The sequence below is a fragment of the Thamnophis sirtalis genome, unplaced genomic scaffold (genome assembly GCF_051295495.1).
Source record: "Thamnophis sirtalis isolate CommonGarterSnake01/CBP01778 unplaced genomic scaffold, rThaSir2_p1.2 scaffold_10, whole genome shotgun sequence".
In the NCBI taxonomy this organism is placed as follows: Eukaryota; Metazoa; Chordata; class Lepidosauria; order Squamata; family Natricidae; genus Thamnophis; species Thamnophis sirtalis.
Window position 1 is genome coordinate 1,386,813 of NW_028261390.1, and position 26,026 is coordinate 1,412,838.

The 26,026-nt window shown below is 50.1% G+C and overlaps 1 protein-coding gene across 2 annotated transcripts; it reads left to right on the forward strand.

Annotated features, from left to right (window-relative positions):
- Window positions 1–26,026, forward strand: CDC25B (cell division cycle 25B). Of its 2 annotated transcripts, none has more exons than XM_087723900.1 (15): window positions 1–204; window positions 5,869–5,966; window positions 7,363–7,417; window positions 11,963–11,999; window positions 12,492–12,596; window positions 13,537–13,644; window positions 14,670–14,801; window positions 16,562–16,639; window positions 18,747–18,914; window positions 19,716–19,811; window positions 19,925–19,987; window positions 20,742–20,840; window positions 21,946–22,079; window positions 23,619–23,730; window positions 25,249–26,026. In XM_087723900.1, the coding sequence occupies exons 1-15, from the start codon at window positions 41–43 to the stop codon at window positions 25,387–25,389; spliced, it is 1,590 nt and encodes a 529-aa protein (XP_087580026.1). In that variant the 5' UTR covers window positions 1–40; the 3' UTR covers window positions 25,390–26,026. The 2 variants fall into 2 exon arrangements, with proteins under 2 accessions (XP_087580026.1, XP_087580027.1); XM_087723901.1 differs by lacking the exon at window positions 1–204 and adding an exon at window positions 3,312–3,409.

Genomic DNA, 26,026 nt, shown 5'->3' on the forward strand with positions numbered 1-26,026 from the left:
GCGAAGGGGAGCCGCGTCTCTCTCTCTCTCTCTCTCCCGCATGGAGCTGCCCGGCTCCCCCGCGCGCTCCCCGGAGCCCCTCCGCCAAGCCCGCCAGCCCCGCACGCTGCCCGTTCTCCCCGGCAGCCGCCCCGCCGCCCCCGCCACCATGTCCCCGGTCACCCACCTGGCCCTCGACATGGACAAGCTGGCCGGGCTGGGCAGGTAAGGCTGGGCAGGCGGATCCCCCCCCCTATCCCTTCTCTTTCCTTCCCTCTTTCTCTCCCCCTTCTTCCTTCTCTCTCCCTCTCCCTCCTTCCCCTCCTCTTTCACTCTCCCTCCTCTGTTCCTCCATCTTTCTCTTCCCTCTCTCCCTTTCCCTTCTTCCTTCTCTTTCCCTCCTCCTCTCCTCTCTCCCTCCTTCCCCTTCTCTTTCACTTTCCCTCCTCTGTTCCTCCATCTTCCTCTTCCTTCTCTCCCTCTCCCTTCTTCCTTCTCTTTCCCTCCTCTCTCTCTCTCCCTCTCCCTTCTTCCTTCTCTTTCCCTCCTCCTCTCCTCTCCCCCTCCTTCCCCTTCTCTTTCACTTTCCCTCCTCTGTTCCTCCATCTTCCTTCTCTCCCTCTCCCTTCTTCCTTCTCTTTCCCTCCTCCTCTCTCTCTCTCCTTCCCTTCCTTTCCCCCTCTTCCTTTCCCTCTTTCCCCTCCTATTTCCCTTCTCTCTTTCTCTCTCCTCCTTCTCTTCCTCTCTTCCCCTTCCTCTCTCTCCGGCGTGCCTCCTTTCCACCATCGCGGGGGGGGGGGGTGGGGAGGATGGGATGGGGGCAGAGAACCGGGGCCGCGTGGGCAGGAGGGCGGACAAAAGCGGATCTCTCCCCCTCCTTTGGCGGCAGGAATGTGGACGCGGGCTGGGCTGTCAGGCTGGCCGGGGAAGGGCAGGCCGGGCCCTGCGGAGGGAGGGGGAGGGTCGCAGCCTTCCAGATGTGCAGGGGGGGTTGGTGCTGGGGAGGGGCTTCATCAGCCCGCAGGGGTTGCGGGGGGGTGGGGGGAAATGCTTGGCCTTTGCCCCCCCCTTTTAAAAGTGCTTCCAAGGTCAAGGGGCACCTTTCCCTCCATGCTGGGTCCCAGGAGGGGAGAAAAGACCCCCCTGTCAATCAGCCCCATCCTCCTACTGGGCTGGCTGGAGGGGGTCCTTCCTGACCTGGGGGGGGGACACCTTGGGGCAAACGCTTTCCCTAGGCATTTTAGAGTGAAATTGAAGCTCAGTAGGGGGCACGTTGGGGGTCTTTTGCAGTGGGAATGACCACCCCCCCACACAGCTTCTCCGCAGCTGGAAATGAGCCTCTCAGATAAGCTGAATTGGGGGGGGGGCTCCCTTCCACCCTGGCTGCCTCTGATCAGGAAGGAGCAAGAGGGAGGGGGGCAGTTAGGGAGGGCACCCCACCCCCCAGCCTCCCCCCATCAAGCATTCTGACCTTTTGGGGTGGCTTGGTCTGCAGACAGAGCCCCCCCCACCCTTTGGGTGGCAGCCCCCCCACCCCCCAAGGTCATGCATGGGGAACAAGGGCTTCTGCCCCTGGAAGTGGGAATGCCAGGTTCCCATCTTTCTGGACTAAGGGGAGGTCCCAGAGGCGGCCCAAATGTTTTCCAATAGTTGTCTTGCAAATGTTGCTTGCTTGCTCCTCCATTGGAGCCTTTTTGGGCCCTGGGTCCCAGCTACTTTTTCCTCTCTGGCCTGTTTTGGGGGGTGGGCTCCCTCTCCCTCCCACCCCCCTGCAATAAGATTCCTGTGCTGGGAGAAAGTTGGGGAGGGGGGTGGGTGGGATTAAATGGCCCGGAATGTCTGGCTTCCCATTTCCTGCAGCAACACTTTTGAATTTATTCCAGATGTTGGCAAATTCAGACTTTTCTTGGCCAGAGGCAAAAAAATTTTCAAGGAAAGAAAAAAATTTCTGATGAGAGGCTGCTAAGGAATGGCACATTTGGGGGTTGGGTGTCCCCAAAGAAGCTTCTCCGACACCCCCTCCCTCTCCCCCACCCCCACAACGGTTCTTTTTAAAGGCCTCTTTTCTTCCTCCCCATTGAGTGCCAGTTTTTTGGCAGGGCCTCCTTCGGCTTCCTCCCCCCCCCCTTTCCCCCCTGGCCTTCTGCGTGAGTTGCTCCTAGGAGCAGCTGCTCCTATTGTAGTTCTTTTTGCATAATGCAAAGAGGAAGCGTGGAAATGAGCAGGAGGGTGCTTGCAACATGTGCCATGGTGGAGAGAGGGCCTCGTCTCACAGTCCCATGCGCAGGAAGGAAGGGCTGGAAGGACCCGGGGGAGCCCCAAGTGCCAAGCCTTTTTTCTTGCAAAAATGGGAGGAAGTAGCAATAGCAATAGCAGTTAGACTTATATACCGCTTCATAGGGCTTCCAGCCCTCTCTAAGCGGTTTACAGAGTCAGCATATCACCCCCAACAACAATCCGGGTCCTCATTTCACCCACCTCGGAAGGATGGAAGGCTGAGTCAACCTTGAGCTGGTGAGATTAGAACCAATGAACTGCAGATAACAGTCAGCTGAAGTGGCCTGCAGTACTGCACCCTAACCACTGTGCCACCTCGGATAGATAGATAGATAGGTAGATAGGTAGATAGGTAGATAGATAGATAGATAGATAGATAGATAGATAGATAGATAGATAGATAGCAATAGCAGTTAGACTTATATACCGCTTCCTAGGGCTTTCAGCCCTCTCTAAGCGGTTTACAGAGTCAGCATATCGCCCCCAACAACAATCCGGGTCCTCATTTCACCCACCTCGGAAGGATGGAAGGCTGAGTCAACCTTGAGCCTGGTGAGATTTGAACCGCGGAACTGCAGATAACAGTCAGCTGAAGTAGCCTGCGGTACTGCACTCTACCCACTGTGCCACCTCGGTTCTAAGTCCCTTCTGCCCCTTCGCATATAGGTAGAACTCAGCCAAACCTGGTTAAGTTTAAGTTTATTGTCATTGTACACATATACACAGTCTACCCCTACAGTGAAATTTCACACAACACCTGGAGACCAGGCCCAGCACACATGGCAATCCCTAAATACCCCCTTCCCACCCACCCCCAAAAAATTCCCTGCCCCCAAACCACCCAAGATCCCACACAACAGACCAAGTTGTGCTTGTCCAATGCCTCCTTTAGTGCGTTGCCGAGTGCAATTATAGCTCTGGGATATAAAGTCTTCCGAAGATGTGCAGTCCGTGTTTTAATTGTCCCGGTTGTTCTGCCAGAAGGCAACAGTCCAAAAAGAATTGTAAACAGGATGTAAGAGTTGGGCAACTTCCTCAAACAGCGAGATGCGAAGATGCCGTCCATGGCTGATCGCTGAAGCCCGATTATATTCTGGGCAGTTTTCATGGTTCTCTGTAGAGGATTTTTGTTCCCGTATCATGCAAGAATGCCGTATGTCGGGACACTCAGTGGTGCTGCGATTGTAGGACAGAAGTAGATGCGTTGATAGATTTATCTTTTCCCGGACATTCTCCGGAAGTGCAGCCTCTTCTGTGCCTTCTTTGCAAACGTGTTAGCATCCTCCGAGATATAAATGCCCAGAAATTTAATACTACCAACCCTCTCCACCTCCTCGCCATTTATGTACAATGGTCAATGTACGTAAGTAGCCATGATTAAACCCAGAACGCGGGTCTAACTTTAGCCTTTTTCTCCCCTGCTTCGGCACAGAGGGGAATAACAGACTTGGAAGGGATCTTGGAGGTCTTCTAGTCCAACCCCAAGCAGGGGAATCCTATAGTACCATTTCAGACAAATGGCTGCCCGGTCTCTTCTAGGAAAACACCTGGGGCTGCTGCACCCATAAATTCTGGAAGCAATTCATTGTTCCACTGATAAATCACTGTTTGTAAATTATTGTTTTTATTTGTAATTTTGAATACTTTTTAATATAACAGTTTTAATAATCATTATTATCCTTATTTCTAGCCTGGTTGATTTCTTTTTCATCCATTGACCAAGAGAGGTCAAAACTAGAACTAAAGAGAGAGATTTCCTGGGACAGTTAACCAGTGGAACAGCTTGCTCCTAGAAGTTGTGGTTGCTCCCTCACTGGACTCTAGGCCAGAGGTCTTCAAACTTGGCAACTTTAAGACTTTTGGACTTCAACTCCCAGAATTCTTCAGCTAGCATAGCTTACTCTCTTGTAATCCCTTCCTCTGCAGTCTCTCCACTTAGATCAGAGGTCTTCAAACTCGGCCACTTGAAGACTTGTGGACTTCAAGTCCCAGAATTCTCCAGAAAACATAGCTTACTCTCTTGTAATCCCTTCCTCTGCAAACTTGGCCACTTTAAGATTTGTGGACTTCAACTCCCAGAATTCTTCAGCCAGCCTAGTTTACTCTCTTGTAATCCCTTCCTCTGCAATCTCTCCACTTAGATCAGAGGTCTCCAAACTCGGCCACTTTAAGACTTGTGGACTTCAACTCCCAGAATTCCCCAGCCAGCATAATTTACTCTCTTGTAATCCCTTCCTCTGCAATCTCTCCACTTGGATCAGAGGTCTTCAAACTCGGCCACTTTAAGACTTGTGGACTTCAACTCCCATAATTCTCTAGCCAGCATATTTTACTCTCTTGTCATCCCTTCCTCTGCAATATCTCCACTTAGATCAGAGGTCTTCAAACTTGGCAATTTTAAAGCTTGTGGACTTCAACTCCCAGAATTCCCCAGCCAGCTATGCTGGCTGGAGAATTCTGGGAGTTGAAGTCCACAAGTTTTAGAGTTGCCCTGTTTGGTGACCCTTGCTCTATGGCGTCTTGCTTGAGCAGAGGGTTGGACTAGAAGACCTCCAAGGTCCCTTCCAACTCTGTTACTGTGTTAATTGTTGGAAATGGCTCATGGCTTGAATCGGAGGCGGTGATCAGATCAGTTGCCAGGGCTGGTGGTTAATCATTGCTTCCTTCCGGGTGACATTTCGGTTTCAGATAAACCAGCCCAGCCTTTTTAACGAGGCCATAAGTAAAAAAAAAAAACCAAGAAAACAGGTTGGGTGCTGCTCAGGAAATGCAAATCTCATTTATTCAAGTTGATAAAATTATGAAATTTGCCTCGTTCTGGCCGACTGACCAGGCCATCAACACAGAACGAGGCAACGACAGAATTAAGCAAAAAAACAATTCGAACATTAGGCACGAAAAGTTAAAAACATCCAGCTAAATCCAATACGGGTAGCCCAGAATTTCTATTGCTAAGCAAGAGAGTTGTTAAGTGAGTTTTGCTCCATTTGCACGACCGTTCTTGCTGCAGTCGTTCAGTGAATCACTGCGGTGGTTCAGTTAGTGCAGTGTTTCTCAACCTTGGCAACTTGAAGATGTCCGGACTTCAACTCCCAGAATCCCCCAGCCAGCGAATGCTGGCTGGGGAATTCTGGGAGTTGAAGTCCGGACATCTTCAAGTTGCCAAGGTTGAGAAACACTGAGTTAGTGGCCTGGTTGTTAAGTGAATCTGGCTTCCCCTTTGACTTGGTTTGTCAAACGGTCGTAAAAAAGGATCACCTGACCCCAGGTGACCGTCATAAATATGAGTCAGTTTGCCAAATGTCTGGATTTTGATCACGCGCTGTAAGTGTAAAAAATGGGTCATAAAGTCACTTTTTTCAGTGCCGTAGCTTTCAACAGTCACTAAATGAACTGTTGTAAGTTGAGGACTACCCTGTGTTTGTACTAAAGAAATGATGATGATGATGATAAACTTGGGAGAACGAAAAAAGCCGGGATAAGAACTCAGAAAAAAAATAAACATTTATTGCAAGTTTCTTGAAGGGAACGCGCAAGAGGAAAGGAAAGGAATCTGGGCCAATTAGCAAGTTGGGGTGGTGGTCTTAATCCCCCTCCCCCTTTGCATTGCAGTGACTGGGACACCCCCAAAAGGAAAAAGAAGTTGAACCTGGATTTCAGAAAAGAATGGTCCTCTCAAGATTCAGTCTCTTCAGAATCGACCGACTCAGGTGAGATTTGAAATGGGTGGGGCTGGATTTGAACCCATGCCCTGCCAAAACGGGTCTTCCGCATCACAGCGGGCTATGCAGCTAGTCCTCGACTTAACGACTGAGGCTCTTAGGGACTCCCCGCAATGATCACAGACAGGGTGGATTTGATTTAAATCGAGTTGATTTAAATCATGATCTTACTAGTGATTTAAATCATGATCTAAATCAACTTGATTTATATCATGATCTAAATCAACTTGATTTATATCATAATCCAAATCATGATTTAAACCAACTTGATTTATATCATAATCCAAATCATGATTTAAATCAACTTGATTTATATAATGATTTAAATCAACTTGATTTATATCATGATTTAAATCAACTTGATTTATATCATGATTTAAATCAACTTGATTTATATCATGATTTAAATCAACTTGATTTATATCATGATTTAAATCAACTTGATTTGTATCGTGATTTAAATCATTTAAATCACTAGTAATAAGGCTTGATTTAAATCAACTCGATTTAAATCACTATTTTTAAAGAGCAACTCTCATCAATGTTAAATTTGATTTTGAAAAAAAATCCAGAATTAGAACCGTAAATGTTTCTCCTGGGGATAATTAGGGCGAAGTATAAATAGAAAGTTAAAATACTTGATGTTTCATATAATAACGGCGGCAAGGATTGTTTTTGTGCAATATTGGAAGAAATATTCCACCAGAGGGATTAGTAATAATAAAAAAAAAACATTTGATTGTGCAGAAATGGGCAAACTCACATTAAAGGGAAAGGATGATTCGGAATACTCTCTGTTATGGGAGAAATGATATGAATGGACAGACAATAGAAATAAGAGATATACATAGAATGTATATAATGTATACGTACAAATATTGATTCTAGTTGTATGAATAATGCCACAGATCTGTTAAATATGTGATAGAGACATGTAGAGAAAAAACGTGCAATAAAAACAAATATTTAAAAAAAACCAAATTTAAATTAAAAAAACCAATTTAAGTTTAAAAACTGATTTAAATGTAAAAAAATATCTGATTTTTTAAAATTTATTATCATCAATTTTTATCCACCCTGATCACAGACCCTCTAAAACAGGAGGGGGGGGTGGGGGGTGGGGGCAAACGATGGCGACATGATGAACCTGCGGACTTCAACTCCCAGAATTCCCCAGCCAGGCCTTGACTTGGTGGGTCCGAAGGTCACGTCATAAATGCGAGCCAGTTGCCAAGCGTCCGAATAATGACCGTTGGGGGAATGCTGCAACGATCATCAGCGTGGGAAAAAAACCACTCCTAAGTCACTTTGTAACTTTGGGCAGTCACTCAGTGAATCGTCGTAAATCGAGGACTACCTGTAACCCTCTTTTTCTGTCGTGCAGGTGTTGGCCCCGACTCCCCTATGGAGCCAGATGTGGAGATGTTTCCCGAGGACATGTGAGTCAGCGTGCTCTTCTGTATTTTTTATCTGCTCTGCAAGCGTGGGAGAGTTTGGGGAGTTGAGGAATTTCTTTTATTTTTTACAAATGTTTATTTTATTTCCAAAGTTAAAATGCAAGAGGAAGAAATAAATTAAAAAACACCCCAAACCAGCATCTTCAAACAATAAAAATACAATGAACAAATAGATAATTAAAACTGACATCAAAGGAATTTGGGCGGAGAGGTTTCATCTGTTTTTCTCCACATTTATGATTTATTTTATTCATTGGCTAAATGTAATTATTGCCCATCTCGTTTCGAAGCGACTCCGGGCGGCATTAAAAGCATTAAATATATATATATATATAAGAGAGTAAATTCCTAAAATGATAAAAATGGATAAAAACAACCAACGCTGGGAAGATGATCCTTGACTTACGACGGTAATGGAACCCAGGATTTTACGATCGGCACAAGTCGAGACCCTCGCCTGACCGACCCAATCTTACAACTTTCCTTGCCCCCCCCCCCGCCGTTAAGCGAATCCCTGCAGCTGTTAAGTTAGCCCCATGGTTGTTAAGTGAATATGGCTTCCCCATTGACTGCCTGTCAGAAGGTCGCAAAAGCGGATCGCATGACCCCCCCGGGTCACTGCGACCGTCATAAATATGAGTAAGTTGCTGGGTGCCTGAATTTTGCTCATGGGATTCTGGGGATGGAAACGCATTAAGTGGCTGTGAGTTGCTTTTTTTTTGGGTGCGCTCAATTTTGGTCATAAAGTGAGGACTGTCTAGTTTTTAATGGCTCGTTTCGGAGGGTGAAAACCCCAAGAGTGTAAAAATTGGTCAGAAAGGACTGTTGGTCAAAGAAGGGGATGAAAACGAAGCCAAATGGACGGAGGTGCCGATGGGGGGGGAAAGTTCGTGGGAATTTTTCTTGTTTGAAGAAGTTTTTTCCCCCTTTTATCCGGTTTCGGATGTGGGATCTTAATCTGTTTACTGCCCGTGGCTTAAGGGTGGCTTGTTGTCGGCTGTGATGGGATTTGGGGGCTTAAATCCATTGCACAACCCGTTCCCAAGATCTTTGAGCAATACGAGGGGGCTTTGGATTTCATCCCTGCAATGGGATGGCCCGGAAGGGGCATATCCAAGATCGGCACAGGGGGTCCTCGATTTACGGCTGCAACCGAGAGCCCAAACTGCCTGGGGCTCAGCGAGACGAGTTGTTTTAAGCGAGCCGTGAAACGTTTGTTTGGCCAAGATGTTTGCCCTAGTTGTGAAGCCATTCGCTGCGTGTTGTTAAGTGAAGCACGCGGCCGTTAAAACGAATCGGGAATTCTTCCCGGGGGACTTTGATTTTTGAGTGGCCTGGAGGGTTTCGGGGGCATGCTCTCGTTGGGGGAGGAGTAGGATGGTTGGGGGGGGGTGGGTGAATGCAAAGGGGGTTTATATCTGACAGATGGCACCCGGCGAGACCCCCCCCCCGCTTCCCCTCATTTGCATACAGGTGGGGGGCAACGGCCCCGTGGAGGCCCAGCAAAGACCCCTTTTCAACCCTTTCCTTTGTTATCCGCTCTTTGGAATTGAATTGACCCAGCCAAGCATGCTGGAGCGGTGTGTGTGTTTGTGTGTGTGTGTGTGTGTGTGTGTGTGTGGCGGGGTGGCTGAAGCCCCCTCCCCACTTTCTAAGCTGCATGTTCTCATAGAGGAAAGGAGGCTCTTTTAAGAATCCCTGGGAGAGCTTCAAGAGGGCGTGGAGGGGGGTGGGTGGGCGGAAGAGGAAGGAGTCCCTTTCTTTTCCAGCGACGACGTAACTATGGTCGCTAAGCGAACCGTCGCAGGCCGAGGACTGCCTGCTGCCGTTCAGCTCCTTGGTGCAAAGGTTTGAAGCAAAGAATTCTGGGAGCTGAAGTCCACAAGTCTTGGAAGTTGCCAAGGTTTGAAGATCCTCGTCCTCAGAAGGGGCATCTTCCCTGCCCCACATTCGCCAGGTTCTCCTCCCGTTGCAAAACGTTTGCGTCCTTTGTGACTTTTCTCATCCTGCACATGTGCAGAGTTTTTTCCCCCTCCTCCTTCTTCTCTCTCTCTCGTCATTCTACACGTCTCTTTCTCGCTCACGGAAATGCCGTAAAGTCCTCCAGATGTTGGAGGCCCATTCCGAGGGAACTCGCATCAACAAGTTTCTTGCGACCAGTTTCAAGCGGAAGGCCCGTGGGGAGGGGGCCCTGTGTGTATGTGTCTTTGTGTGTGTGTGTGTGATTTGTGGAAAAAGCACAATCCCCTGGGGCAGATTTGCCTGGAGTCCTAGTGGACAATCCCTTAAACATGAGCGAGGCGTGTGCTGCGGAAACCCAAAATGCCAAGTTCTAGCTTGCATTAACAGAGGGATGGACTCAAGATCACGTGAAGCGTTGTTATTACCACTTTATAAAGCTTTATTAACGCCACACTTGGAATATCTGCATCCAGTTTTGGTCGCCACGATGTAAAAAAAGATGCGGAGACTCTGGAAAGAGTGCAGAGAAGAGCAACAAAGAGGATTAGGGGACTGGAGGCTGAAACAGATGAAGAACGGTTGCAGGAACTGGGTATGTCTAGTTTAATGAAAAGAAGGACCAGGGGAGACATGATAGCACTCTTCCAATCTCTCAGGGGTTGCCCCAAAGAAGAGGGAGTCAAGCTATTCTCCAAGGCACCTGAGGGCAGAACAAGAAGCAATGGGTGGAAACTAATCCAGGAGAGAAGCAACTTAGAACTAAGGAGAAATTTCTTAACAGTGGAAACAACCAGTGGAACAGAAGTTGCCTCCAGAAGTTGTGAATGCTCCAACACTGGAAGTTTTTAAGAAGAGATTGGACAACCCTTTGTCTGAAATGGTAGACGGTTTCCTGCCTGGCAGGGGGTTAGACTAGAAGACCTCCAAGGTCCCTTCCAGTTCTATTATTCTCCAAAGCACCTGAGAGTAGAACAAGAAGCAATGGGGGGAAACTAATCAAGGAGAGAAGCAACTTAGAACTAAGGAGGAATTTCCTGACAGTGAGAACAATTAATCAGTGGAACTCCTTGCCTCCAGAAGTTGTGAATGCCCCAACACTGGAAGTCTTTAAGAAGATGTTGGAGAGCCATTTGTCTGAAGTGGTGTAGGGTTTCCTGCCTAGGCAGGGGGTCGGACTGGAAGACCTCCAAGGTCCCATCCAACTCTGTCATTCTATATTCTGGAGGACACTACTTTGGGAGGGAAATGATTGGGATTAGACACAGATTTTCTCCAGAAATATACACAATATTTTTTTCCCCGGCAAGGAGACAATGACTAATTTTTTCTGCCAGCTGTGGGCTGAGAAGGGTGTTCGGGTGTGACACAACAACTGTTGAAAATTCAAATTTGGCGCCTGCGGTTTGCAACCGGACGAGTTCTCAGCCTTTTTGCTGGCTTCCTAAAACCAAAAGCGGTTTTTCCCCCCTTCCTTTCAAAAGCCCCGTTTTCAGTTTCGTTTTAGCGAGAGAAGGAAGGGGGGGGGAAAGGGGGGAGAGAATTCCGCCATAACACGGAAACACACGACACGGGTGCCCACGGAGGTGTGGTCCTCTTTCCAGGATGCTTTGCGTGATCTATTGTAGCCGTCACCAACTGGAGAAAATTTTGGTGGTCCACAGAAAAATTATTTGCATTTTCTATATTGCACTGAATCCGGGGTCCTCAAACTACGACCCCTGGGGTGGATACGTGCAATGAACACTTGTGTTGCTGCAGAGAGTCTCCCCCTTCGGGGTCTTTTTGTGGGGGTCGGAGGGGGGCAGAAATTCCAACTTGGGGGTCTCCTTCAGCGTCCTGGTGGGGGGCTTTGGGCGAAGGCTGGAGGGAAGAGCCACTGGTGGCGAAGAGCCGGAGGGCCTCGTTCCAGTGGGACGGCATCATGGCCTGGAACTGGCTGACCATCTCAGCCCGCTGAGCCTCTAGGGGCTGGTACCTGGCCTTGCCCTCCCACAGGTCTTCCCTCTGCTTGGAAAACCTATGCTCCTAGTCCTCAGTGAGGTGCTTCTCAGTCAGATCCAATTTGAACTGAGCTGTTTTCCCAACTCTTTCTCATCAACTGCTTCCTGTTGGGGCCCTAAGGAGCCCAGGGCCTGCAGGCGAGGAGGCGCTGGGGAGGGAGGGGCGAGGAGAGGCCGGCGAGGCGCCCCTTGACGGGAGTGACATTCAGTTGACCACACCCACCCAGCCACATGACCACCTAGCCACGCCCACCTACCCACCCAGTCATCAGGCAGATCCACATTTCCGCGGGATTTAAAATTATGCGTTTATTGGTCCCTGAGTCCGAAAGGTCGGGGACTCCTGATCTATTGGAAGTGGGGGGGTTGGGGGTTGGGAGGGGGAAATCACTAGGGTTGCGGCCGAGGGTCTCACATGTCTTGACCCAGCTGGGGAGCAAGCCCCCCCCCCGCCTGTGGTCCTTGCAGAACGGATTTTTGGGGGTGTGTGGGAAGACGGGGGTCCGTTAAGAGTCTGGTGATAATTGGAAATCCTAATTCTTGTCTGTTTTCTTTCCCTCCGCAGGGAATCGCTTCCCCTTCGCAGAATCAAGTCCTTGCCGGTAAACGTCGCTTCTCTTTGGGGCCTTGGTTGAGTCCTCCTTGGGTGGGCTTTATAGGCCCTGATCTACTTAGATTTGGGCCGCTGTTGGGTGGCCGGGGGGGGGACACACACTGATCTGGGTTAGTTTGAAATACGGGGTGCCTAGGGAGCGAGGCTTCGACACGAGGGGCGAGCTTTATCCTTTGCCCCAGGGGTCCCCAATTTCCTGGTCCACGGGGGGAAAAAAACAGGGCCCCATCCGTGGGATGCAGGCAGCGGACGGAAACTTCCCTCCACGGAACCGGTCTCTGGTGCCCAACATCACCGGGCAGGTGAAACCATCTTCACAAGGCCGTCATCGTGCCTCGGATGCCTTTGGGATGTCTGCCAGATCAGGGGTCTCGTAAGCCTGGCGGACGTCAACTCCCAGAATCCCCCAGCCAGCTTTGCATATTATGTCTCCTCCTCCTCCCCCCCCCTCTGCCTCCCTCACCTGCCGATCTCTTCTCAGGTGAGGCTGTTGGGCTCCAGTCCCGTCCTCCGGAACATCTCCCACTGTAAACAGTGCAACGGTCCTGGCCAGAAGTCCTCGGCTGCCCCAGAGAGCACGGAAAATGTAAGTGGGGGGAGGACCCTGTGCCTGGTCCCTCTTCCTTCCCCTCTTCCTTCCCTTTTCCTTTCTTCCTTCCCTGTTTCTTTCCCCCTCCCTTTTTTATCTTCCTCTTTTACCTTCCCTTTCTTCCTTCCTTCTTTCCTTTCCCTTCCTTCCCTTCCCTTCCTCCTTCCGTTTCTTTTCCCCTCCCTTTTTATCTTGCTCTTTTACCTTCCCTTTCTTCCTTCCTTCCTTCTTTCCTTACCCTTCCTTCCTTCCTTTCCCTCTTCCTTCCCTTCCCCCTTCCCTGTTTCTTTCCCCCTCCCTTTTTTATCTTCCTCTTTTACCTTCCCTTTCTTCTTCTCCTTCCTTCCTTCCTTCCTTTCCCTCCTTCCTTCCCTTCCTTCTTCCCTGTTTCTTTCCCCCTCCCTTTTTTATCTTCCTCTTTTACCTTCCCTTTCTTCTTCTCCTTCCTTCCTTCCTTCCTTTCCCTCCTTCCTTCCCTTCCTTCTTCCCTGTTTCTTTTCCACTCCCTTTTTATCTTCCACTTTTACCTTCCTTTTCTTCTTTCTTCCTTCTTTCCTTACCCTCCTTCCTTCCCTTCCTTCTTCCCTGTTTCTTTTCCACTCCCTTTTTATCTTCCACTTTTACCTTCCCTTTCTTCTTTCTTCCTTCCTTCCTTCCTTCCTTTCTTCCTTACCCTTCCTTTCTTCCTTACCCTTCCTTCCTTCCCTTCCCTCTTCCTTCCCTTCCCCCTTCCCTGTTTCTTTCCCCTCCCTTTTTATCTTCCTCTTTTACCTTCCCTTTCTTCTCCTTCCTTCCTTCTTTCCTTCCTTCCCTGTTTCTTTTCTCTCTCTCTCTCTCCCTCCCTCTCTCCCTCTCTTTCTCCCTTCCTCTCGCCCCTCCCCTCCGTTTTCTGGCTTCCTAAAATTGCAGTGGCTTCCTTTTTTTCTCTTTCGGGCAGGAAGGGGCCATTTTTAAGAAGCCCTCCAGACCTACCAGCAGATTCTCCGGGGGGCAGGGAGGACGGGCTCCCTTCGCCCAGAGGCCAAATTCTGCCCCGCAGCTGATAGTGAGTGTGGGGCCGTCAAAGAGGGAAGGGGGTTGTGGGTGCAGGCGTGGTGGTGGTGTGTGTGTGTGTTTGTGTGTGTGTGTGTGTGTGTGTGTGAGCAGGCTGCAAGTCTCACACCCGCCGGCCATGCTATTTCCTGGCTTCCCGCCCCATTTCATCCATGGGGACCCTGCGGAAGGTTTAGCCCAGTGTTTCTCAACCTTGGCAACTTGAAGATGTCTGGACTCCAACTCCCAGGTTAACAACGCTTAGCGTCTAGTCCAGTGTTTCTCAACCTTGTCAACTTGAAGATGTCCGGACCTCAACTCCCAGAATTCCCCAGCCAGCATTTGCTGGCTGGGGAATTCTGGGAGTTGAAGTCCGGACATCTTCAAGTTGCCAAGGTTGAGAAACACTGGCTTAGCCAAACTCCTCACCAGCCAAAGAGCGGCAACTCAAAACCAGTCTTGCTGCGGTTATCGCACGTAGCATTAAATATGTCTCTCCTTTACTATATTTTCCTTTTATTATAGTTCCGGTTTTAAATCTTACCTTTTGGTCTAGCATCTTTTCCAACCACGTGCTTATCTGGCGCCAAAAAAACCTTGATTTTTTTTTTTGGTACATAACCACCACATACGATGGAAAGATCCTAACGCCAAGTTACATTTCCAATACTGCGGAGATCGATTTGGCTTTTCTTGAAGAGGTTTCGCTTCCCATTCCCAAAGGCTTCTTCCCTTCGGGCTGAATGGTCCATTCAGTCAAGAACCGAAGAAGCTTCTGGGGTGAGAAGCGAAACCTCTTCAAGGAAAAACAAAGGAAGTCCCGTCGCTTTTGTAAAAACTTTGGGACTTCTTGGAACGTGGTTTGGTGGCAGCCCCCCCCCCCCAGTTGAATCCCTTTGATTTGGCAGCCGGTGGGAGATGGTGGGCACCCGGTTGGGGAGCTGCACCTGAGTCACCCTTAGGACGACGTGATTGCCTGGGAAATAGTCCAGGAAAGGAAATTTTAGGGTTTTCTGTTTATGGATTCTTGCTCTTCAGTTCTGCAGCCCTCAGAAGGAGAACGTCAATCCCGAGAGCCCGGTCTACCTCCGCCGTTCCTCTCTGACGTCCGTCATGAACGATGAAGACGATGATGGCTTCCTGGAAGTCCTTGACGAAGAGGAGCTGAAGGTAAAGGCTTCTGCTCGGGAGGGCACCTGGTGGACACGGGCCGGCTTGTGAAATCTTACCAGAAAATCTTCGACTTGCAGCCATAATGGGGACCCTGGACCTTCCGTCGCTAAGTGAGCTGGCTTAGTGAATCGGGCTTCCCCATCGACATGTTGGAAGGTCGCAAAAGGGGATCATGCAACTCCGAGGCACTGCGGCCGTCATAAATAGGAGTCGGTTGCCAAGCAGCTTCGATCTCGTGACCAAGGGGCGGGGGGGGGGGGGGAAGATGCTGCAGTGGTCGTAACTGTGGGAAACAGTCCCGGGTCCCTTTTTTCAGGGCGGTTATAAAACTTAGAACGGTCACTAAATGAAACAGTTTCAAGTCGAGGGCTACCTTTATGTTGAACGCGTTGGTGAACATCCGGGAAAGGAGGGAGCCTCCTTGCCATTTTGCCAAGCAAAAGATGGCATGGAAGTACTAAATATACAAGTATCTATTCAAGAGCGAGATATGAAGAGGGGAAAACATAGGATAGATCAGCGAAGGGAAGGGAAGAAGAAATGATACTAAACTATATTTGGGTTTGGGGAAATACCATCCCAAGGAAACGGAAACTGAGATCTGAAAGCGACACCTGTAACAACAGAAAAAGAAAGGGAGAGAGGAGGAGAGGAAGAGGAGGGAAGGAAGGAAGAGGGAAGGAGAGGAGGGTGGAAGGGAGAAGGAGAGAGGGTAGGAAGGAGAAGGGGAAGAGGAGGAGCAGGGGAAAGGGAAGAAGGGAAGGAGAGGAAGAGGAGGAAAGGAGAGGAGGGTGGAAGGGAGGAGGAGAGAGTGTAGAAGGGGAAGAGGAAGAGGAGGAGCAGGGGAGAGGGAAGAGAAGAAGAAAGGGGAAGGAGAGTAGGGTGGAAGGGAGGAGGAGAGAGTGTAGAAGGGGAAGAGGAAGAGGAGGAGCAGGGGAGAGGGAAGAGAAGAAGAAAGGGGAAGGAGAGGAGGAAGGAAGAAAGGGAAGGAGAGTAGGGTGGAAGGGAGGAGGAGAGAGGGTGGGAAGGGGAAGGAGAGGAGCAGGGGAGGGGTAAGGGAAGAAGGGGAAAGAGGAAGGAAGAGGGAAGGAGAGGAGGGTGGAAGGGAGAAGGAGAGAGGGTAGGAAAGAGATGGGGAAGAGTAGGAGCAGGGGAGAGGTAAGGGAAGAAGGAAGGGGAAGGAGAGGAGGAAGAAAGGGAAGGAGAGGAGGGTGGAAGGGAGAAGGAGAGAGGGTAGGAAGGGGAAGAGGAAGAGGAGGAGCAGGGGAGAGGGAAGGGAAGAAGGAAGGGGAAGCAGAGGAGGAGAGGAAGAAGGGGGAAGGAGAGGAGGGTGGAAGGGAGAAGGAGAGAGGGTAGGAAGGGGAAGAGGAAGAGGAGGAGCAGGGGAGAGGGAAGGGAAGAAGGAAGGGGAAGGAGAGGAGGAAGGAAGAAAGAGGGAAGGAGGAGGGAGGAAGGAAGGAGAGGAGGGAGGGAGAAAAGAAAGGGAAAATAAGGTGGTGTTAAAACAAGTGGATGGGATGGTAAATAAAGAAACCCAAACTGTATATTACAACCTTTTAAATGGAATAACAAAAGTATAAGAAAGACACATGTAAAGAAGAGGGAGAACTATGTGAATGGATTCCTATAATGGCATGTAAGAGAATAAGAAATTAAAAACTTCTTTGGGGGTGGGGTGGGGTGGGGGCTCGGCGGTCGTGCCTGTCCCAGTGCCCTGTGTATCTCCTGGCGTGACCTCTCCGTCCTTCCTCTCCCAGGGTGATGGTGATTTCCCTTCCGGCATGGAGAACCTGCTAACGGCCCCCCTGGTGAAATCGAACGCCGAACCCAGCCAGGTGCGTAAAGTCCTTTGAAGGGGTGTGTGTGTGCAGGGAACCCCAAAGCAAATTTGAGCAAGTGGGCCCTGTGACATTAGGGGGGGCAGGGGGTGTCACATATTCCTTGCTGCCCTGCTTGTCTGGGGGGGTGGGGGGTGGGAGGTCCATCCCCTGCTTCTGGGTCAGGAGAGAAGCTGAGAACTGGGAGCCGGTGGGTCTACCTTGGATGGTTGAGTGTCCACCTCTTTTAACGTTCTGCTTGCACCCGGGTTTGGCCGGGGTGACCTGAAGGAGTGGGGGTTGCTCAGGCAGTGGTCAACCTCAAAGGTTCCCAAAGTTAGGGGGGTTGGGACTGGGGGTCTCAGGGTCTTAAAGTGGCCAACTTGGGAGACCTCTGGCCAACAGGAGGCCTTCCTCCACAAAGGCCGGGCGTTAAATAGGCTGCTTGGGAAGACGGCTGCCCGCTGCTGCCTCCCACAGTCCGTTAAATCCAGATGTTGTTTTACATCAGCCGAGCTCGTTTGCGTAGCTGGGGAAGGGGCGCACGGGTGCCCTTCGAGGGACGCCAAGGGTGTCGGTGGATCTGAAAAGGTCTGGACGAGGGCTGATCCAGCAGATCTTGAGCTGAGGCCGGGATGGACATTTGGTCCGTTATATGCAGAGTTCGCTAAATGGGCGTCTGTTTTGCCCCCCCCCCCCCCCCGGGCTGCTTCAGAGTTAAGAGAAGGCAGAATCACCCTGGGACCACAATCCTCCCCTTCCTCCTCCTCCCTCTCCCTGCAAACACCACCCTCTTCTAGCACTGATGATGTTACCTAGTTGGGTCATGAAACGCCTGCAAGAAAAGAACCCAGCTCAGAGAGCAGCAAGGACCCCTCAGTCCTTCCCCCCACTCCTCCTCTTCCTCCTCTTCTTCTCTTCCTCCTCCCCTTCCTCCTCCTCCTTCTCCTCCTCTTCCTTCTGTTCCTCCTCCTCCTCTCCTCCTCCTCTTCCTCCTCCTCCTCTTCCTCCTCTTCTCTTCTTCCTCCTCTTCCTTCTCTTCCTCCTCCTTGTCTTCCTCCTCTTCCTCGTCCTCCTCCTCTTCCTTCTCTTCCTCCTCCTTGTCTTCCTCCTCTTCCTTGTCTTCCTCCTCCTCCTCTTCCCCTCCTTCCTCCTGTTCCTCCTCCTCCTCGTCTTCCTTCTCTTCCTCCTCTTCCTCTTCCTTCTCTTCCTAATCTTCCTCCTCCTCCTCCTCCTTGTCTTCCTCCTCTTCCTTGTCTTCCTCCTCCTCCTCTTCCTTCTCTTCCTCTTCCTCCTCATCTTCCTCCTCTTCCTAATTTTCCTTCTCTTCCTCCTCCTCCTCCTCCTTGTCTTCCTCCCTTGTCTTCTTCCTCCTCCTCTTCCTCTTCCTTCTCTTCCTCCTCCTCGTCTTCCTCCTCCTCCTCCTCCTCCTCCTTCCTCCTCTTCCTCCTCCTTCCTCCTCTTCCCTCCTCTTCCTCCTCTTCCCTTCCTTCCTCCTCTTCCTCCTCGTCTTCCTTCTCTTCCTCCTCTTCCTCCTCCTCCCCTCCTTCCTCCTCTTCCTCCTCCTCCTCGTCTTCCTTCTGTTCCCCCTCTTCCTCCTCTTCCTCCTGTTCCTCTTCCTTCTCTTCCTAATCTTCCTTCTCCTCCTCTTCCCCTCCTTCCTCCTCTTCCTCCTCCTCGTCTTCCTTCTCTTCCTCCTCTTCCTCCTCCTCTTCCTCTTCCTTCTCTTCCTCCTCTTCCTTCACTTCCTCCTCCTCTTCCTCTTCTCTTCCTCCTCTTCTCCTCTTCCTCCTCCTCTTCCTCCTCCTCCTCCTCTTCCCCCTCTTCCTTCTCTTCCTCCTTGTCTTCCTCCTCTTCCTTTTCTTCCTCCTCCTCTTCTTCCTTCTCTTCCTCCTCCTCTTCCTCCTCCTCCCCCTCCTTGTCTTCCTCCTCTTCCTTCTCTTCCTCCTCCTCTTCCTCCTCTTCCTTTTCTTCCTCCTCCTCTTCTTCCTTCTCTTCCTCCTCGTCTTCCTCCTCCTCCTCGTCTTCCTCCTCCTCCTCCTCTTCCTCCTCCTCCTCCTCCTCCATCATCATCTATTGGAGCCCCTCCACCTCATCCGTTCTCCTCCCCCCGTCTTTCGTGCAGGGGAGGTCCCGGTGCCAGCGCCTCTTCCGCTCGCCCTCCATGCCGAGCACCGTCATCCGGCCCATCCTGAAGCGCCTGGAGCGGGCGCAGGAGAAAGACTCCCCCGTGAACACCAAGCGGCGGAAGAGCCTCAACGGCAGCGCCATTGTGGAGAAGCTGGAGGAACCGGTAAGGGCCGGATGGGGGGGGGGGGCTCCTTTGTACCCCACAGCAACCCCAGGACCCCATGGCAGCCACTGCTGATGCCTCCTTGGCATTAGAGAAAGGAAGGGCTAGAGGGGAGGACAGGAGAGCAGGCTTCCAATATTTGAGGGGCTGCCCCAAAGAAGAGGGGGAGAGGGTGTTGCACCTATTCTCCGAAGCCCCTGAAGGAAGAACGAGAAGCAACGGGTGGAAACTAATCAAGGAGAGAAGCAACTTTAGAACTAAGGAGGAATTTCCTAACAGTGAGGACATTTAACTGGTGGAACAGCTTGCCACCAGAAGTTGTGGGCAGCTCCATCGCTGGAGGCTTTCGAGAAGAGACTGGGCAGCCACCTCTCTGAAATGATAGAGGGTCTCCTGCTTGAGCAAGGGGCTGGACTAGAAGACCTCCAAGGTCCATTCCAGCTCTATTCTGTTTGGATTCCCAGCAGACCCCCGGGAGGGAGGCTAAAGGGCAGCTGTGAGTTTGGGGCAGGGGGCTCCCAAGAAGGAAGATGGAGGCTATTGGCCTTCCGGGCCTCTGTTCTCTCTCCAGGAGGATCTGCCTAAAAGATCTCCAGATCCTTGGCAGCCGGATTTAGTTGAATGGCTGAAGAAGAACTTCTTTTTTGGGGTCACCATCTCCATTGTTTTCAGTAGACCTCTGGAGAGGATGCTTGGGGGTCCCCTCGGGGCAGGGGGTCAGCCTACTTCCTGCCAGGGAAAGTGCCAAGGACCCTCTCGGTCTGGTTGACCTCTTGACATCCCCGCATCCCGTTCTTCTAGGTGCCCCGGCTGCTCCGATCCCGTTCTTGCTGCCCCTTGGAGATCGGCAACATCTTGGACCAAGACCAGCGCGAGCTGATTGGCGACTTCTCCAAGGTATTGGCCGAGAAGAAGGTTCCCCCCCTCCCTGGAGGAAGTCATGGGGCTTCTCTGTTGGCTCGGGGGAGCCAGGGCAACCGAGGACCACCTTTCCTCTCCTCTCTCCTTAGGCTTACGTCCTCCAGACGGTGGAAGGGAAACACCAAGATCTCAAGTACATCTCTCCAGAAATGGTAAGCAAAGACCACCAAGGGCCTTCTCAAGAACATCCGTTTTACAGCATGCAGACGGGATGCTGGGAGTTGAAGTCCACCCATCTTAAAGCATGCTGGCTGGAGGATTCTGGGAGTTGAAGTCCAGCCATCTTAAAGCATGCTGGCTGGAGGATTCTGGGAGTTGAAGTCCAGCCATCTTAAAGCATGCAAACTGGGGATTCTGGGAGTTGAAGTCCACCCATCTTAAAGCATGCTGGCTGGGGGATTCTGGGAGTTGAAGTCCACCCATCTTAAAGCATGCTGGCTGGGGGATTCTGGGAGTTGAAGTCCACCCATCTTAAAGCATGCAAACTGGGGATTCTGGGAGTTGAAGTCCACCCATCTTAAAGCATGCTGGCTGGGGGATTCTGGGAGTTGAAGTCCACCCATCTTAAAGCATGCAAACTGGGGATTCTGGGAGTTGAAGTCCACCCATCTTAAAGCATGCTGGCTGGAGGATTCTGGGAGTTGAAGTCCGCCCATCTTAAAGCATGCCGGCTGGAGGATTATGGGAGTTGAAGTCCGCCCATCTTAAAGCATGCAAACTGGGGATTCTGGGAGTTGAAGTCCACCCATCTTAAAGCATGCCGGCTGGGAGATTCTGGGAGTTGAAATCTATCCATCTCCCAGCCAGCCTGCTTTAAGAGGGCTGGACTTCAACTCCCAGAATCCCCTGTTGCAAAAGAGATCTGAGATGCGGGCTTCCTTGTTTTAACCCTGTCTTTGCCTGCAGATGGCGGCGGTCCTGAATGGCCAGTTCAACAGCCTCATTGAAAACTGTGTGATTGTGGACTGTCGATACCCCTACGAATACGAAGGCGGCCACATCAAGGTCAATGTTCCCTCTAATTTTTTTTTCAGTGTGAGCAGAAAAGTATAGTGTTTGAGCGGCACATTTTCATGCCTGAGCACCTGAATTTTTTTCACAGATGTTTCCTAAGACAACAATGAAATCAGTATTATTTGAAACTCAAAGTTATGTTTATTCAAGGGTTTCATATAATATAATAATATCAGTATCACTTAACAACGCTCCTGCTTAGCAACCAAAATGTTGGCTCAGAAAGTCTGGCATTGAAGTGCGCAAGTCTTAAAGCTGTCAGGTTACAAGATCCTTGCACCCCTAACCCTTTAGGAAAAAAAAATCCATGGATTACAGAGGGGGGAAAGAAAAGAAAACAAAATAAAATAAAAATAAAATAGCCAAGTTAAAAAACAACACAGATACATTCATAAGAGCCAAGGTGGCGCAGTGGTTAAATGCAGCACTGCAGGCTACTGCTAGATCAGCAGTTCAGCGGTTCAAATCTCACCGGCTCAAGGTTGACTCAGCCTTCCATCCTTCCGAGGTGGGTGAAATGAGGACCCGGATTGTTGGGGGCAAATATGCTGACTCTCTGTAAACCGCTTAGAGAGGCCTGAAAGGCCTATGAAGCGGTATATAAGTCTACTGCTATTGCTATTGCTATTTCAGTCGGGGCTGGACCTCAACAATGAGGTCAACAGCCCCAGGCCTGCTGGAATAGCCGGGTCTATCCCATTCTATTCTATTCCACATTCCAATGTTCTATTCCATCCCATCCCCATTCTTCTAAAAACGAGAAAGTCCAGTTGCCTCCTTAAAAAGCACCTTTGGGGCATTTTAAGCTGAGCTTCGTTTATTTTATTTTTTTGAAATTCTCCTGGTGGGGAAAGGGACAACCTGCCATGCTGGTCTGTAGATTTGCCCTCCCGAAACCCGTTGGCAATTCTGTTCAGTCGCAATCCTTCCCTTCCCTTGGGGGGGAATATTTGGAATTACCTAAAATTCTGGGAGTTTGCAGTCTGCGAGTCATTAAAAGTCTCCCCCACCCACCCTCCCACCCACCCCTGGCCTATTTAAATGTTTTGGGGAGCAGCTTCTGAAATGTACCCCTTTCTTCTGCTTGGTTTTTCAGGGTGCTGTGAACCTCCCCCTGGAGAAGGACGTAGAGGACTTCCTCCTCAGGAAACCCATTGTGCCTGTGGACACTGCCAAGAGGGTCATTGTGGTTTTCCACTGCGAGTTCTCATCGGAAAGGGGCCCCCGGATGTAAGTCTTCCCTCCCGCCTGCTCATTTTGGGGGATCCGACCGACGCATCGCCCCGGTTGCGCCCACGAGGCTCAAAAGGGGGGGGGAACAAGGCGCTGGGAAGAGCAACGGCTGTCCGGGGGCCTCCGCAGGATGTGCTGAGCTGCCCACCGGTGCCATCCATGCTCTGTCGCCCTGCATGGATGAAGCTGAGAAGATGGCATTGCACTCTTTCACCTGCCATCTTGACCTCATGATTATTATCCTTGAGCCCCAAGCTTCCGTTGCTAAGTGAGACAGTGGTTGTGTCAGGGATTCCAAATAGCATCCAAAAGTAAATCAGAGTCCGAGGCAAAGTATTGCTCAAAGTTCCAGTTTATTAAGACAGCCATGCTGGCACATCGGGGGAAACCCGAATCTGAAGGCTTCCCAGTTTCCCCCACCCAGTTGAAATTTCAAGATCCTGCCCCCCGCCTCCCCAATACCCACAAGCCCGTCCCATGGTCCAAATTCCCACTGCCCACGTTGGCATCTTCCACCCATCCAATTCTGGTCTGGTGCAGGGGTGCACTGACAAAGGATGACCTTGGTTTTCTAGAGAGAATTTTGCTTTGGCTACGTATCACCTAACTCTGTACAATTACCCCCCCTCCTTCCCATTTTCCCACGATAGAAAAGGCATAGCAGAATAATAGAAAGTGTGGCAGGTCAACAACGTTCCAAAAGAAAAGATGGCTGCAGGCCTGACAGGTTGTTAAGTGAGTTTCGGCCCCTTTTTGCGACCGTTCTAGCCTCTGTTCAGTGACTGCCTACAGTTCTCAAGTTAGCAACATGGCGTTTGGCGGAACCTGGTTTCGTTAATTCACTTTGCTCAGTGGCCAAGCGTGAGCCGCCCTGGGACACCGGAACCGTCATAAATACAAACCAGTTGCCAAGCATCCAAAATTGGGGGGTAGTCACAATGGTCGTAAGTGTGAAAAATGGCGCTAAATCACTTTTTCCAGTGCCGTCGTAAACTTTGAATGGTCCCTAAGCAAACTTGTTGTAAGTCGAGGACTACCTGTCCAGGTACTCACCCCCCCCCCCGCACCCCGATCGCATTTGAACCCAAAATGTCTGTTCTTAAGCGAGACAGGTGAATTTCGCTCCGTTTTACGACCTTGCTGCTGTTGTTAAACGAATCACCATAGTTCTTAAATTAGTGACACGGTCGTTAAATGAATCTGGCTTCCCCCCCTTGACTTTGCTGGTCAGAAGGCTGCAAAGAGGGATCACGTGACCCCCCGGGGACATTGCAGCCGTCGTAAATATGAGTCAGCTGAATTTTGCTCACGTGACCAAAGGGATGCCGCAACGGTCATAAGTGTGAACAGCGGTCATAAGTCCCTTTTTTAGTGCTGTCGTAACTTCAACTGGTCACTAAGTGGAAGTCGAAGATGGCCTGAATTCTGCTGACCTTCCCCAGCTGCTGCAGGAAAACAGGCTGGGTGTGTCTACGTGGGATGTGATGAGGTTGTGTTGTGTTGTGTCCACTTTGTGATTATCCCTCCTCCCCAAAGGTGCCGTTTTGTCCGGGAGAAAGATCGTGGTTGCAATGCGTATCCGGCTCTCCACTACCCGGAGCTCTACGTTTTGAAAGGGGGTTATAAGGAATTCTTTCCCCAATATCAGGTGAGCAGGTTTCTTTAAAAAAAAGAAAAAAACCCATTGAGATTATCGTAACCAAAAATACAAATTAAAATGAGAAGGGTATAAGGAAACGGAAAAGATAAGAGAAGAGAAGAGAATGGAAAAAGGAAAAAAAAAAAGAAATTGACTTCCAAAATGCAAAGTAAAAATCGCGTTTTTACTTTTTTACATGCTTTTTACTTTCAAATACCTAGTAGTAGCCATTTCTATAACTGCTCAATTAGCCAGTAAATCCCAGAAAGCTGTTAGAAGGCTGCAAAATGGGATCGTGTGACGCTTGGGACACTGTGACTGTTCATAAATATGAGTCAAGCATCTGAATTTTGATCACGTGACACTCGGGAATATTGTGACAGTCGGAAGTGTGACAGTCACGTTTTTCAGTGTCGTCGTAACTTCGAAGGGTCCTTAAATGAACCGTTGTAAGTCAAGGACTACCATCCCTCCCCAAAAAATAAGACTCAACCGGAAAATTCGCCCTAGCATGAGTTTTCAGGATGTCCGTAATATATGTCCTACCCCAAAAATAAGCCCCAGCTAAGATTGTCAGCCAGATGGACGTATGTAGTATCGTATTCCCCTAAAAATAAGACCTAATGTGTCTTTTGGAGCAAAAGTTAATGTAAGACCTTTTTTTATTGGGGGGGGGGATACGGTACCTATATTTCCTCTCTGGATTTCCTGAGAACATTGACTGTAGGGATGACATTTTCAATAAGTTAATCACTTATAACTATGTGAAGCAGTAGATAAGTCTAAGGGCTATTGCTATAGATGGATGGATGGATGGATGGATAGATAGATAGATAGAGAGATAAAGAGATAGATAGATAGATAGATAGATAGATAGATAGATAGATAGATAGATAGATAGATAGATGATAGATAGATAGATATACTGTAGATGGATGGATGGATAGATATAGATATATATTCTATAGGTAGGTAGGTAGGTAGGTAGGTAGGTAGGTAGGTAGGTAGATGGATGATATAGATATACTGTATATTGATGATGGATAGATAGATATACTGTATATGGATGGATAGATATAGATATTCTGTGGATAGATGATAGATAGATAGATAGATAGATAGATAGATAGATAGATAGATAGATGATAGATAGATAGATAGATAGATAGATAGATAGATAGATAGATAGATAGATAGATAGATAGATAGAAGATAGATAAAGTTAGGTAGACAGACAGACAGACAGACATAGAGCCATAGTGGCCCAGTGGTTAAAATGCAGCATTGCAGGCTAACTCTGCCCACTGCCAGCAATTCCATCCAGACCAGCTCAAAGGTTGACTCGGTTTTCCAAGGTCAGTAAAACAAGGACCCAGATTGTTGGGGGCAGCTGTCAACTGCTGAGAGACGGCTGCAGAGCCCCGTGAAAGTGGTAGAGAAGCCTTAAGTGCCATTGCTGTTTTCAGGGGGGAGGGCTGATGTTTTGGTCTGCTTCTCCTCCTCCCTCCCTCCCTCCCCCTTCCCCAGAGTCACTGCGACCCCCAGAACTACCGTCCGATGCATCACAAGGATTTCAAGGAGGACCTGCGCACTTTCCGTCTGAAAAGCCGCACTTGGGCCGGAGAGAAGAGCAAACGAGAACTCTACAGCCGCCTGCAGAACTGCTGAGGGGCGGAAGAAGCACGGGATGGGGGGGGGGTTGTTAATAGTTTGCATTGGGGGGGGGGCGGGCAGGAAGGTTGGATGGGGCATCTTCGTCGTGTATCCAGGACAGAGCGTGTCCCGGCCGGCACCTACCCAGGACAGACGTCTGCAAGGCTAAAGGAATACAAATTCTCTCCCCAAATTGGACACTTCCGTTCTGGCAAGCTCCGGTTTTTTTTCCCAACCGGTCGAAGAGCAGGATGCAAATTCCTTCTTCTCTTACGACCGGCGTCGTTCTGCTCCACTTGGCGTGCCGGAAGCAAAGTTGAGCCAGGGACTTTTCTGGAATCCCAGACACCCTCCATCCGCGCGCGCACCCCCCCCCCTCCGAGAAGCTTCAGGTGCCTTTACGAAGGACGCAGCTGCGGGGAAAACATCTCGCGATGCAAAAAGTGTGCGTGGCGGACTCCGGTTGTCGGCAGATGTGAACGTGTCCCCGTGCGGGTTTCTGCCCCGTCTCCCTGGAGGGGCGAGCGAAGGAAGGACGAAGGCGGGAACCGGCGTGCAATCTTGCCCACGTGTCTCCGGAGTTGTGTTTGTGTGTGCGTGTGTGTGTATGGTTGTGTAACCTTCGGTGGGGTGCAGGTTGTTTAAACCAGTG

Excerpts from the sequence above, each read along its gene's own strand:
- CDC25B (XM_087723900.1), top strand. The coding sequence starts at position 41 with ATGGAGCTGCCCGGCTCCCCCGCGCGCTCCCCGGAGCCCCTCCGCCAA. Across the intron at positions 12,000-12,491 it reads GCAGAATCAAGTCCTTGCCG|GTGAGGCTGTTGGGCTCCAG; the intron begins GTAAACGTCGCT and ends ATCTCTTCTCAG. Across the intron at positions 22,080-23,618 it reads TCGGAAAGGGGCCCCCGGAT|GTGCCGTTTTGTCCGGGAGA; the intron begins GTAAGTCTTCCC and ends TCCTCCCCAAAG.